Source organism: Glycine max, chromosome 15, assembly GCF_000004515.6.
Source record: "Glycine max cultivar Williams 82 chromosome 15, Glycine_max_v4.0, whole genome shotgun sequence".
Lineage (NCBI taxonomy): Eukaryota > Viridiplantae > Streptophyta > Magnoliopsida > Fabales > Fabaceae > Glycine > Glycine max.
Window position 1 is genome coordinate 6,987,733 of NC_038251.2, and position 16,307 is coordinate 7,004,039.

The 16,307-nt window shown below is 28.7% G+C and overlaps 1 protein-coding gene across 1 annotated transcript; it reads right to left on the reverse strand.

The window, feature by feature from the left end:
• Positions 1 to 222: 222 nt before the first annotated feature.
• LOC102660653 (cinnamoyl-CoA reductase 1-like) lies at positions 223 to 585 on the reverse strand. The gene has a single exon (XM_006598261.1). It carries the CDS (start codon positions 583 to 585, stop codon positions 223 to 225), a length of 363 nt encoding a protein of 120 aa, XP_006598324.1.
• Between the last annotated feature and the right edge of the window lie 15,722 nt (positions 586 to 16,307).

Here is a 16,307-nt window from a genome sequence, read left to right on the forward strand (position 1 = left end):
TATTTAAAAATTTTAAAATTATATATGTGTTTATTATATATAAATATATAACTAATATTATTTGATTAATAAAAATTTATTCATACTCAAAAATCTAAAATAATAATTAATAATAATAAGATTTGAACACTAATTTAACTTAAATTAAGAAAAAAAAACAAACTTGTGAACAAGGAATTCGAGATACAATTAAGAGACCATGGTAGCATAACTAGAAAATTGCTAGATGTCATTGGTGCAGAGATATCTACTAGCAACAACGGGGGTTTCATATAACAAAACATAAGCTTTAACAATCTCCTTCACATGCATTGCACCCAACCAGTGATACTCTTGTGTCTCCCTCGATCCCATCATTTGCTCCTGTAGCAAAACGAAGCTCGTGTTGAGCTCTAGTTGCAACAACAACCCTAAACACGTTGTCGGGAGAACCACCATAACTTCCACGCTATTGAACACCCACACAACCCTATTTGCCTCCATATTCGCCATCGAGTACCACTTCCCCCTTCCCTTACAATACTCCACGTCGGTCGACGACACCTCATCTGTGGCCCGCCTCGTCCACCCCGAGTTCAGCACCATCACGGAGATCGAGGAGGTGAGCACCACGGCTTTGTGGTGGTTAGGATGTTTAGGGTGCCCTGAGTTGTGGGTTTGAGAAAGTTTGTTTAGGGGTCTATGGGGTCCTTAAGGGTGCAAAGGGAGGCCATGCCATGTGGAAGACGCTAGAAAAGGAGAAGATGGTGTGGTCCTTAAGGGTGCAAAGGGAGGCCATGCCAGTTTGTAAAATTGGTTGGGTCATTGGGTTTTCTTAAAATCGGTCGGATCATCCCGAGCCAAATGCATGAACGATCCAATAGCAAAACGAACCCAATTAGGTCATCGAATCCCAATTGGACCAGTCCGATCAACAGGACCAAACCAATTTTTATAAGATTGCTTTTAACTAAAGGTGGAGATTGCCAAGGAGTAAGTATAGTGAAGCACACTTTATCTTCTATAAAAAATAAATTTAAAATTTTAGGTTAACCTGAACTACTCCAATATTTCTTATTTTTTAAACGGGGCGTAGATTTTTTTCTTACCCATTATTCGTGCGCACTCCACCCACATGAACAAAACATGATTATATCAATATTCAGATTAAAACTATGATAAATAGTCATTTTCATTCCTGAATGTGTGAAACATTGATAAATTCACCCCCGAAAGATGAAAATTCAAATTTTAGTCCCTAAAAATAAAAAAAGTGCGACAAATTTATCCATCCGTTAAATTTCATCCGTTACTATTAATGAAAGAGTTTGTGTGACACAAATGAACGAAAATGTCACAAAAATGATTATCAACATGATTGTTGAACAAAAATGTCAATAAATTTTCATTGGACAAAAATGTCAGTAAGTTTTCATTAGACTAATTTGTCAGGTCTCAAATTTCATTTGATTTAAGGGTAAAATATATTTTAATCTTCATCTTCCCTCCCTTTTTATCGTTATAAGCATAACATTACAATAAACACTTAAAAAATAGGAAAGCAAACATAAGTTGGAACAAACATAATAATAAGCATAATGTCATCTCATTTGTTTTGTAAGGATTAACTTAATTTCTTAGTTTTTTTATAAGTTAGACCAAACTTGTAAGTAATTATTAATCAATATTATGTTTATTATTATATTTATTCTAATTTATACTTGCTTTCCTATTTTTTTAAGTATTTATTGTAGTGTTATATTTGTAATGATAAAAAAATAGATGAGGGAAAAGATAAAGATTAAATCATATTTTATCCTTAAATGAAATGAAATTTGAGGTATAACAAATTAATATAATGAAAACTTATTGACATTTTAGTTTAATGGAAACTTATTTTCGTCTTCGCGTGTTACATAGGCTCTTTCGTTAATAATAACAGACAAAAGTTAATAAATATATGAATTTCTCACACTTTTTTTATTTTTGAGGACTAAAATTTAAATTTTTATTTTTCAGAAACGAATTTATCAACATTCTACACATTAAAAAACAAAAATGTTTATTTACCCTTGAAACAACAAAAAAGACCAACCAAAGAGATATGAACAAAAACATGACAAAGAATGGGATTAAAAACTCCACATCACCACAATGAGGTTTCATCTTCGTTGTCTTGTTATACTCATGACTATCATCTTCGTGCTCGCGATTGTCGTCCTGTGCACAGTGGTCGCTGTCATGAGCGCGAACTCTTGCCCTGTCGTCGTCAACTACGCGTCTCTGTTGATCACTTCTTTGTATTGCGCTGCCAAATACGTAGGAACCAAATCCCTCTTCTCACAACACTAGAAAAGGTCATGCGGTAGGATAAAAGACAAGGATAATTTGGGAAGTGCGAAGAAAAGAAAAAAGAAAAAATAAAGATAAAAGTTCAAGAAATCTTAACCTTTCATTTGAAAAAAATGAGAGATCTCACAGTGAGAGCATGAATGGGGTCCGTTATTGATCCTGTGGTCTGTCTCGCACAACTTCCATCCGGTGCAGTCTATTCCAGCACTTCTCGAATGAACTCCTTCATCCAATGGTCCAAAAAACTTCCGCACGGTGCATCACTTACTCACCCCACGCATGCTAGAAGGCGTCCTGAATGCTTTGATGTTTTTAGATTAAAAAAATCTATTTGTTTGGTAGGTAAAGGCGTAAGACCAATGAAATAAATCATGTTAATATATATTTTAGGATAAAAAAACTAAGAGCATCTTTAGCATATATTTGAAATAACTTATATTATTATAAATATATAATTTGTTATGCAAAAATATTCATTCATGTTAAGAAGTTTTATTATTTATTGTAATTAAGATAAAATATTGAAATAATATAACATAAGTTCAGTCATAATTTTAAAAATCTTATCTCTAATATTTATTTCAATAAAAAAATTAAAATTTTATTGTTAAGAATAAAAATATTTTATTATAATAATTATTTTTTCATATGTATAATTTTATCATCACTAATTGCCACATGTGGCATCCATGCATCCACTTTGTCCAAATCATTCATGTTAAAGTATCTGCATCCGTGTAATGATCTTTTACAGTTATTTTTCAAATGTACACGTCTTAATCTTTCATTTATTTTCAACGTTAAAATAAATCATGATAATATCTTTTCAAAGAATATGCACCGACCACTAGATGCATACCTACATCCTTTGCAGTTGACCTAGATAGCGATATTTTATATAGAATTTGTTTTATAAATTAAATTACTTTCTTTTGAAAAAGAAAATTTTAAAAATAGGATTCAATTATGACAAGAGGTTTTTATTTTTACCTATATAAGTGAGTTTTTATAACTTATTAAGAAATTAATATTTTTAAAAATATTTTATTTTTTAAAACAGTTTTTATTTATTATAAGAAAATCACATTACCTTTTGTAAAATATTAAAATACTTCTTATACCAAACTTCACGAAAGGAACCCAGATCTATATACATCTCATTTTTTTTACTCTTTTCCCTCTCCTTTATATTTTTTTCCCTTTAATCCACAAACGATATTTCTGTTTTAGATTAAGATGTTTATATAGATAAATATAAATAACAATTTACACGCATAATCTCAATATGTTTTCATACCCTTTTATTTCAATATTTAATGTTTCAATACCTTATTACGTTGTTTGTAAAAATAATAATTTATCAACCAGTAGTTATTAATATATTGTTGTGTTTGTACATATATAACCCTTATTTAAATTTTGTTCTTATATTTTTTAAAAATTCTATATATACAGCTGCTTTAAATAAACATTGCATCTTGTTATTGTTATAATAACAATTTTTTTAATAAATTACAACATATAAAAGAAAATTAAATTAATAAAATATTTTTGTATCCTATACATAAAATTTATTTTAATTTAAGAGTTTAATATCAAGCACGGTTAATGTGTAAAAAAATTACCATTTTAATTAATAAAATATATTACTAATATAATTATTATAAACATCAATAAATTTATTATATACAATGATTTTCATTAGCTTCACGATGGTATAACCTTTTTTATACAGAAAATCTACATGTTTTTATGTTATCTTTAAACTTTATGCTAACTATAAAAGATTGTGTCAGAGCATTGCACAATAGATAATGAAGGTTAAATTAAAAAGAATTATATATATATATATATATATATATATATATATTATATAAAAAATTATTAATTTTGATAAGTCATTTTTAATGAATCTTAGTCAAAGGATAAAAAGCAATTTAAAATCAATAGCCAACAAGTAAACGGCGGAGAAATATACAGTAAACTTTTTTACTAAATTAATTCAAATGCACTGCACTCACAATCACGTAATTCTCTTCGGATCTATTCAAGTACATTTCCTCGTATCGGCTTACAAAATTAGTAGGAAATTATCGTCTCGCAGTATCCACTAGATCTACGACAACAAAGTAACTACCACTTTTTTTTCTAGGGTGCACATATATCTTGTCATAGCATGTTCCAACTATAAATCTATAATTTTCTTTGAAAATGGTGTACGAATACTATGTGCTACGTACAAGACCTCATATAAAAATAGAGATATAAGAAGAAAGATAACCAACATGCAAATAATTAAGAATATAGTACACAAATTAATTTTTTTCTCAGTTAATATGAAATATTTATTAATTTTATTAATAATTATTTTTTTCAAAAAATCTGGCTGAATTTGTTCTCTTCAATGAAGTTTGTCCTACCAAATTATATTTTTTAGGAGATATAAAATTGATTGAGTGATTAAGTAAAAAGAAAAGAAATAAAAAATTACTTATTTAATCTTTTGTCCAGAAAAAAAAATAATAAACTAATAATTAATATTTATTGATAAAAAAATTATATTCTTTCATCCTCTTTTATACGGTAGATATTTATACGAGAACCGATGTAACCCACGTACGTACATGCGCGATTTTCTTAAGATTCGGTGTATGCAAGTATTCCAAGACTATTGAATAGATGCCAACAAATTATACATTGTGGAGTCAGCTTCATGATATCATATATATTGAATTATGACATATATATCAAGTACAAGCTCATAGAATAGAAGTGAATTGGAGAACACAAACATTATTAGTTGAAACATCAATATCCATTGCACAGCCGCGTCTTCTTCGCATTCAGAGAAGGATAATATATGCTTTTTATGTCATTTTTTTCAACTGTGCAAAGCAACCAAAACACCGAACTAATTGCAAAAGCCATAGCTTTTGTCTAGGGCATTAGTGGCAAAAAAACCCGTTGGGAATTTAGCAAAGCTAGCCCTAGGCCTTCATAATTCAGTTTTTGCAACCAACATATGGTCTGTCTTCATGGAAGAAATCACAATTGAGTACACGGAATTTGTTCAACACAATAGTGCACTCCAAAAGTGAAGGGTGTCAAGCGTGTGGTTTCGGACAATGCCCATGATCTACTGTGTTTTCCTCAATTGTATATAACGTGGACCATTGTCGATGGCAACTTTACAAGTACGGATAGGGAATAATGCAGTAGAAACCCAAGATTGAGGTTTCATGTTTGGATTACGCCTTCAAGATGGCTGAATTAACTTTTTAAACATATTAATGCTTCAATCGTTCTTTAACGGACAATATTATTGGTACTGCATGGAAGAACTTTGAATTTAAGGAGGCAAGAAAAAAATATTATGTGTGTATATATATATATATATATATATATATATATATATATATATTTATTTTTTTCCACTTTTTTATTTTATTTTTCTCTCCTCTGGTATCTATCCTCGTTCCAAACATAGGATAAAAGGAAAAGACCGGTGGAGACCTGAAGAAGGCTAGCCTGGCTAGGCGAGTAAATGTGGTATGGGGGACTTCCACGACATGTGCCTTTAAAAACAAGTGTTCTAATTTGATAGTCATAATAGATAATAAAATTTTGAAATTGGAAGGATTGGGGGTGGGGCAAAGGATCCAGCTTCATATTATAAAAGGTTCCCCACCCTAGGGTCGATCGGCTTCTTCGGGTTAACATAAATATTTAAGGCTATAATATTGTATCCGTGGATCCCACCAACTTTGTTAATTTATACGTTTAATCAATCATATTACATCCACTTTTATTATAAATTAAAAAAGTACAATTTAGGGATTGAGATTTTTTTTCCAATTATTCATTCTGAATATATACTTTTTCTTTTCTTTACAACTAGCTAAAAAATTATCTCTCAATCATTTCAAACTTCAATAATCCTCAAGCATTTTAGATAGGATATTTTGTCTAGTCGAATCCAAATCAACTCATTGAATCCATTGGCTTTAGGGTCGGTTCATGACTTTTGATTTACAACCTATTGACTTGTGAATCTGCTGTTTAATTTAAATTGAAAATATTAAATATTATTATTCATAGACTATTAGTCATAATAGTGGCTAGTAGGAGCAACACTTAACATTACACTTACACAACTACAATGATTGGGCATCTCTATAGAATTCAAGTTCTTTAGTATTTCTTGTGTTCCGTGAAGTTAAAAAAAAAACTCAAAAGGATGATTTGACGAAAGATTAAAAGTTTAAAGTGAGAGTTTGTAACTTGCAATTAAAATTAATGTAATTGAAGATGAGACACACATTTTGAGTAATACTATGACAGAGATGGATAATGGAATTTGGGTAGGGGATATATACTCCCATGTTATACGATATTAGTTTTGTAGGAGATGAATTCAAGTGTATTCTAATAAAATTTTAATTTATTAAAAAATACTAAATTTTTAAAGATAATAAATAAATTTAAACATTCTAACTCGTTGATCCAACTCAATCCGTTCACGCACACCTTGATTTGGTTGAGTATTACAAAAAAAAAAAAAATTCAAAAAAAAATTCAACCCAAACCAGTCAAATTTAGAGGATTGAGTCATCAATTTAATTAAATTCAATCCAATCCCATCTATGAAAACTCCTACGAGGAGAGACTCCCAAATCTATCCCATACTAAATTGCAAGTAGATAATTACCTTGAAATTTATTGCACAATAAAATAAATCTCAAAATATACACAAGTAACCTATTTAGTCAGGTGTTATTCTGTTTCTCGTACACATTTTTATAATTTACTTTTACTTCTATTCTTTTAAAAATTACATCACAATATTCATTTTGTCTCATACTTTTCTTTTTTCTTTTTTCCCTCTCTTTTTTTTTTAGAAAAAATTCGTAAAAAATATAAGTGAAAGTAGAATTTATCGAGTCAAATTAACCTTGACGGTTGTAATATTAATCAATATACTGACTTCGGATAAGATAGCTTTTGACAGAGAATTTGGAAAGAGATATCGTTTGTTTATTATAATTAGAGAGACTTTGTATACAATACTACTGACGTACGGATAAAAAAACTACTGATGTGCACGTTGATTCGGGTTTGATCGAATGTGGATATTGAAATATACGGTATACAAAACCACAGTTAATTTATATTTTAGACCAAATCATTATGAAAATTGTATTAATTAAAAGGTATATGACAAGTATTCAAAAGGCTAATAATAGACTAGCTAGTTCATGTGAAATGTATACAAAACTGTGCTTTAAAGCTCCATATTGATGAAGGAATGATTAACAATTTTAATATTCTATGAAACAAGTAGACAGGAATATTTAGTTCCCTTTTTTTTTAAAAAAAAAAAGAAGTATCTCCTTTACCTTGAAAGATTCGGCTTGATTTAAAAGTATTACTATTTTCTTCCCTTTTGGTTAAGAGTCAAAAAGCCTCATAGATTCAACGAGGTGTATAGCTGGCTGCATACCTACCTATCTCACATAGAAGCTAAGAACAGACAAATTAAGATATATATATCTTTATATGATATATGATACAGAATTTAGGCATTAAATCTGAGTAAAGTGTTATAGATCAATTTGTTTTTTTTTTTTGGATATTAGTCAACAAGGATATGTATTTACTTATTTAGAAACACTGAGAAGATTTCATCTCTGTTTATATAGAACTATAGTATTATGGTCTTATACGATAATTAAATTTATATTTTATAATTTATAGGAATAATTTTTTATATTATTTTAAATTTTAATATATTTAAAAATATGTTAATAGATATGTCAATGCATTAAAAAAAAAAAAACATGTCAATAAATATTTTAAATATATTTTTATATATATACATGCTCTAAAAAATTATTATTATTAAAAGTGTTATTTAGGTAAAATTTTCTTTACTTGCATGATATCTTACATATTTTTCTTATAAAAAAATGTTAATTTAGTATTTTTTATAAATACTGATAAAAAAGATAAAAGAAAATAAATAAATAATAATTTTATGGACATCCAAACATATGTTCAAACTGAGTGTAGTCCTTCAAAAGCATGTTTGAGGTGGACAAACCGGAAATCAAACATGCTCTGAATCGCACAAGAAAACACCTCTTAGACCCTAAAGTGCTATTTACAAAATTCCTTAAAACATGGTTGGTTTATCGTTACGAACGGACGTTGGTAGTAAAAGAATTTTTGTAAAAATATTTACATTCTTCCTTTTGCGTTCAATTTCAGTTAGATTTTGTCTCAAAATTCAGCACAACAAATTGAATGACAAATCAAACATGTTCTTGGTATTGGTTAAGGTGACTGAGACAAAGATGCACGGGCTGGCTTAGATCCGAAAATTTGGGCATCCCTTTTGATTGTGACAGTTGCTACATAAGAGTGTCAAGCCAGTACCAGACACCCTTTAAGCCGTTGTGGTCCTGTTGATCTTAGGATCTACAACAGAATAACCTTTGAAAACCCATACATTTGCATGCGCAGTAGTAGGTCTTGTGTTGCAACCATAAAGTCTTCGTTGTTGCAGATTACTATAATTAAATGTGCCAATCTTGATGATACGTGGAAAAGCAGAAAAAAATTAAGATAATGCAAATTAAGAACTCTAGCGGCTAACCAACCATTATTAATTAATTTAATCTCGTTCAATATATATTTGTTTCCACGTCAAAGTAGTCACCATAAAGCAATTACCTAGCTTCCATATATAGAAATGGGCTTTCTCATTAAATATAACTTAATATCTATAGTTTTAGATTTGAATGTTCAAACTCTGAAAACAGGTGGTCAGTTCGATCCTTTAGATTTTGATCTTCAATTATTATTGCTCTGTCTGTGATGACAAGATATATATCAATTCAATGAAAACATAAGTTCCACAATAAAACAGATTAGTACTAACAATTTAAAAATACAATTAAGTATCTATCTCGTATGTATAACTCAATTATAATATCATCATCAGGTGAATCTCATTAAACCAGAAGTGGCTTTCTTACTTCAACATCAGAATAAGGAAGAAGCTTATCTGATGCACTAATCTCAAAGAAATACGAACCATTCACACGTGCAAACAAATAGACAGATTCTGACTGGATTCTGATACATGAATTTCAATTTAATCTAAACGCAAGAATATATATGGGGCTGCTGTAGGCCCGTGGAGTGCAGTAGACAATCTTAATTCCTGTATGGGCCAATATTAATTTGAGAAATCTTGCAAGTAGATTGAAACTCAACAACTAGTGGGTCCTTAATTATTAACGATGACGAAGACGACCAACTACACTATATAGTACGTTATTTATATTCAAAGTTATCCTTAACTAATAAATAACACCAAAAGAAGAAGAGTAAAAATGCGAGGAAAAATATTTATAAAAAAGGAAGATGGGTGGAGGAGGATAAGGTTATAGGTCGTGGAGATGGATGCACTTTTTAATAAATGTATTTGCATGAATCATGAACAGCTAGCTAGCTAGCTACCATTTCATTTTCGTACATTCTCTTTCTTTGATTCATATATTTTCATGGTCACTTTCTCGGTGAGTGCGTAGAAAGAGAGAGGGGTAAGGAAAGCGAGAAATGTCAAAAAAGCAACAGCTCATGCCTCATGGCTTAGATTTGAGGGTCCCGCCAAATTCCCCTCTCTGGATTTCCTAGTTTCCATTTTTGACGCCAAGCCTTCCCTTGCCTTGGAATTGGAATTGGTGGTGGGACTCTACTCTATCATCTCTGGAGCCTATATTTATTTGTGTGTCCTATTTCAACTTATTTCGATCAAAGTTCTATTATGTTTTTTTTATTTAATTAAATAAATAAATTTAATTTTCTAATTAAACATAATCGTTTAAATGAGTTAAGTCCAAATTTCATAAATTTCACATTAATAACTCATGAGCACTTCGTTTACATAGATATCATAATACTTATTTAATACATTATTATATTATTATATTATTACGGAGTATTAAATGTTTCGTTGAATATTAAATTGATAATGTTAAAATCTTTTAAGATAATTTCTCAAAAAATAGAGAATAGTCAAGTTGAAAATTAGCTAAACAGACCAATTTTAAGTTTTAATTTTTTAAACAAATCAAGTTGAAACTTTTAATTTGACTCGTTTAATTAAATAAGTTAAAATTAAATTATCTATTTTTTTTCCCATAAGTCAAATCTAAATTTCTAATGTTTACATTTACATTCCTAATGCCAACCCCTTACTCCCATCACTCTCCTTCACTCCCTCCTTCTGGCACATATATGCCATTTATGCCTTGGTTTGGGAAGAATTTAATATACCCTTTTCCATCTTATATTTAAATTGAGCTGGAGATGTTTGGGTGTGCGTGTAAATTTTGCCTGTATAACATGAAGTCAATTCTATTTAATTAACACGGCTAAGTTGAAAACACATGATTGTGAGAGAATTTAAATCTGATTTCCGCATAACATACATTTAAATAGAGACAAAAATAACTTTAAGTGTGACTCCATCTTAAATTAAGGATTAATTTTATGGTCAACTTAACACATAAAGGATAGTGATTTATAAAACTTGAGGTTTATTATAAATTCGAGGATTCTAATTATGATAGTTAAAAAAAATTAATAGTTAATCATTAAAATTGTTATTTTGAAATTGTTTAATTAATTAGCCAATAAAAAATTACTTCTTTGAATTCATACAAATTTGATGCTAAGAAGTTTTGTACATGTAAAAAATGATCATTTTCTCTCATATACATCACTTGATTGATCTTGTATAAGTTTTAGATCTATGTCTGTTTCATTATTTTGTTACTTTTATAACATTTCACATGCTTAATATCTATCATGCATGAGAGAGATGAAACAAAACTTAAATACACCCTTGTTATGTAAAAATTGAACATAAAAAAATGTTCTTCAAAATATGTTTTCAAAAACAAAAAAGAAACCTATTTTTTTCTTTTTTTCTTTTACAAAAATAACCTCATGGTATTTCGTTCATGATAAGTGAGAAAATACAAGAGGGGATATGCTGGAAAAACTTGAGCCTAGTATGAGAAGTTGCCACCCTTGCAAGGAAGCGAGTAACATCATTTGCTTTTCTCCTAACAAACTGAATTCTATAGTTTGGTTTATGAACAAGTAAATTCTTACATTGAAGAATGATTGCACCTAGCTCGAACCTATCAACATACTCAAAATTGATTTTATCTACAACGACCTTGCAATCCGATTACAAAATGACGTGAGTAATGTCCTGATCATCCAACCAAGCCATGTCCATTCAAATATATATATATATATTCATGATTTAAATTATAATTAGTCTAATTTACGAATCCAAACATATCCTAATAAGTGTTGTGTTAGGACAAATCATTAGACATGCATCTAAGGATTGTTTCATAAGTTTAACACCAATATAATGTCAATATAAAAAAATTTCACCATCAACCAATTAAAAAATATCATTAGTATGACTTTTAAATAGTTATTGTAAAAATTAATAAGCTACTGTTCAAAATGGTTTGCGATGAGATAAAAGTGTAAAAATACTTTACATAACCCGTGTTTCTAAATTTCTCGCATTATTCATATATCCCTAGCCAAAAGTTTGTTAGGAACCTCTCGTTCGTGTCTCATTTCTTTTACACCGTGATCATTCTCCATCCTCATCAATGTTGAAAATGTCACGTGAAAGGCCATTGGTTTTTCCTAATTTGAGGATGATAAAGAAGGTGAATTGTATTTCATCTATAAAAATATCCATTATTTCATACTATTCGATTTCTTCATATATCTCTAGCTAAAGATTTGTGAGGAACCTCTCATCCCTGCCTCATTACTTTTACACCATAATCACTCCCCATTCTTGTCAATGTTGAAAATGTCACATAAAATGCCATTGGTTTTCCCTAATTTGGAGATGATGATAAAGTAGGTGTATTGCATTTCAGATATAAGAAAAATACCCATGATTTCATACCATCGATTTTCAGTTGCATACTATTGTACTTCAAGTCCATTATCCTAACTCGTTCAATTCATCATCATTTAACCGTAAAATTAATTACATATGATGCCATTTTCTCCCAACGATTATTAAACTAATCAATACTCAAAATCTGGAAAATACAATTCAACATGTGTGCAAGCACACACATACAAAACACCATTAAAAACATAACCTTAAACAATGAGCGGACATAGAATACGCTATTTGGATTTGTTTGTTATCAACATGTATACTTTGGCCCTAAACTCACAATGACATCTCAAATCATCACCTCTCTCGGAGAATCTTAAGAATTAATAACAATAATAAAAATTATCATTCTATAATTTATTCTCTTTCTCAATACAACAATGCGCGTTTGTGAAATTCTCCCTAAATCAATCTAACTTAAATCTCTTGTAAGTTCCATCGGGGTTTTGCAGCTCATTTAAAACCATCCACATAATTTGAGTATTGTGCTTGAACTTAATTGATCAAAATCTAGTAATATCTTCTTAGAGATCCAATTAGCCATATCTCATAGGCGTTTGGCTCTTGGACAAAATTAGTCACATCTTATAGACTTATGGTTTTCAATAAACAGGTACAACTAATTGGGATTCAATAAATAAAGCTAAAAATACGAATGTACAATATAATCTTATGTACAACCATTTTAGGGACAAATAATGCAAATGAAGATGGCTAGCAAAGAGACAACTCATGTAAAGAAACTACACAGAGAACATCACACTCAAGATAATCGCCTAGTGCCAATTTTTTTTTTTTTTTTTGGAAGACATTGATTGTTGTGTAGATGACGAAAAAATGACATGTTATAATTGTGGGGGAGGGTGGCTTTCAATATACAATAATTTCGAGGATCTTGCGGAATTTGTGACTCCAATATGTACGCTAAGATAGTTTCTTTTCCACTCGTGAATTCTTGTCACTTAGCAAACATAGGTATCATACGTCAAACTACACTTAAAAGTTTACCTAATGAATGGTTGTCGACACGCTACATTAAATTCTTAGTTATTCAAATTAATAAGATAGCTTTTAAGTAATTTCTATTGTATTTTGTTTAATTATAATAGATAAATTTGAGACTTACTTACAATAGATAAATATATTAGTGGGGAGTTTGAATAATATGTGAGGTTATAGGATTTAATCTTAGTGTGACTATTATACATCAAAAATATAAATTTGAGGCTTAAGCATGCGGAGGATAATTTATTTGTTTAATCTCTGAAAATTTAATTATACAAAAGTAGTTTGATATTATAAATCACTCAATTATGGAGTAAAATTTAAAATAATATTTTAAGAATAACATTAATATATATATTGTTACTACATTAAAATTGTTCTCAAATAATGCTTCATTGTTAGAGAAGAGATATAGGATATATATGTTTCACATTTTTCTTCTATGCCAATCATATGATATCTATACCTGCAATGGTGATCAGATAGTTCCATACACAGGTGACATGATCCTACATTGTCATTTTTTTGTAATAAAAAATATACTGTTAATGAAACATTGTCCTTCTAAGATTGAAACCTCAGAAAAGCGCTGCATGTGCTGAAGTGAGAATTTTATTCTATGTCAAGAAATCCGTACTTTTGGTTTTGATTTGTCCATATAAAAACGACACGATTATGCTGATTTTAACAAAAAAAATAATAATAATATCACGATTCATACAATCTGCTCATTTGTTTTGGAGTGTTAAGTGTCAGTAAAAATAAACTCTGATTTTGTATGAATTTTATTTATAATATCAGATATTTAAATGTTAGAGTCGTAATTGAAAAGGAATTACTTAATTACCATCACTAGTTTGAGAGTTGATCTAAGTGTTTTTTTTTTTTTTTACAGAAATCTAAGTGTGTTAAGAAAGCTACAATTAATAACTATACAGATAAGTAATTAATAATCAATGAATGATATTTAAGTGGCATTGATTTGATTTTCTTTTAATATGGTATTGAATTTAAGTCACATATGTAAAAAAAAAAAAAAAAAACAACATTGTTTTGGTGTACGTACAATGACGATAATACCAAGATTAAACTTAATTAAGTCCTCATGGATCTATCCTAACCTTTGCCACTAAGTTGACCCTAATAGGTCCTCATATCATATACATTGAACACTTAATTTTATTTTATTTTTTATTCCTTCCAATTTTATTTTTAAATTTTGATTTTAAATTTAAAAATAATTTGATTTAACTATTAGTTTAATTTTTTTCTAACTATGGAAAACCATTCTCCTTTTATCTTTATCTATACTTGTTTTTTTTCTTTCTGAAACACTTATATCTTTTAATTTATCCTTTTCATCTTTATTTCTAGACTGATTTTCAATCTTAAAATAAATGATCAAATAGTTAAAAATAATTTTCAGTCACAATATAAATTATTCATCATAAAGTTAAAATATAATTTATATGTTGAAAATGTTTATTTATTAAATTTAATTGTAATATAATTATATATTAAAATATTCATTTATTATATATTTTAGTTACATGAAAAAACATTTATCATGCATGTTTTTTTATGCAATTTATCATGCATGTTACACAAACTAAATTACCACTTTGTGATTTAAATTTAAAAGACGTAAGTAACAACTTAAATGATTATCAGAAGAAAAAAAAACAACTTAAATGGTCACGTAACTTAAGTATTAACTTAACTTAATTGGTCACGTAACTTTTGTTCGAGTGGAATGATGGATATATCTTTAGATAGGTTTCTTTTTAATTATCGTCTTAATGTCCAATCTTTATCATATTAAATTAAAATCCAATAAGTAAATGTAAAAAAATATATCCTGTTATTCGGTTTAATTAATGCGCCATCTATACGTTTCAATACGGCCTAAAAAAACACCAGTAATCCTTGGAAATTTTTTCTTATTTGCAATATTTGTGAAATTGACTGAACTTCAGCTAGTTGAATTAAATTGAGTTAAACAAGGAAACAAAAGAAAGGAAAGATCTCTCCTTTGGTTGAAACTATTTTTAATATAGACAACAAATCAGGATACGAGGTTTAGAAAAAACGAAGTAAAAAAAAAAAGGTAGTTGAAAGAAATTACAATGTTTGCACTTTATATTGTTGCTAAAAGAAATTCATTTTTAACCTCCCTGAAGTGTCTCTAATGCCTCCCCGATCATAAGGGACGAAAATAAACAATTTAGTTCATTCATAATTATTGAAAATTGCTTAATAAGTATGAATAAATTCAGCTGCAGTCAAGAAAACAAGAATGACTTTTATATTCATGTGGCCTTAGTTTCGTGCAATTTCTTCAGATCCCAATATATGAAAATTAACTCATTAATATATATTACCCTTTTATTATACTATTTATATGATATTTGATATATCATACTATTGGTGTAAATCTATTATATGTATACTAATAATTTAATTTCCATTCTGCAAATTTATATCAATGGAGACAGATGAAATGAAAAACCGTTAATATTTTTTTTACTATGTTTTCACATTGAACTTGAAAAATAAAATAATAAAGTTTTCAAATCAGACAAATAGAAATGTCAAAACACTTGAATTATCCATTGAAAAAGCAAATAAACGAGCGCAAGCCATCTACAGGATATAACAATAATAAAGGTGGACAAATTGGTGGGTTTGCAACGGATTATGTGAGAATGTAACTGATTTTAATCTAGGCCATTGGTAATACCGTAAAATATATTTTGAACTTGAAGATGAGATGGAGTCAAAGACAACAATAACGCATAATTAATTTTAAAATAAAGTTTTTTATTAAATTTTTTAAAATAAAAAGTTGATAAAAGAACTTAGATGTTAGTAAAATAAAAGAATCTATTTATTTTATATGTTATATGTGAAGGAAGTTTGAATTTTTGTGAGTATCAAATTTTTAATTTGCCAA

Coding starts and splice junctions, on each gene's coding strand:
- LOC102660653 (XM_006598261.1), bottom strand. CDS start 585: ATGGTGCTGAACTCGGGGTGGACGAGGCGGGCCACAGATGAGGTGTCG.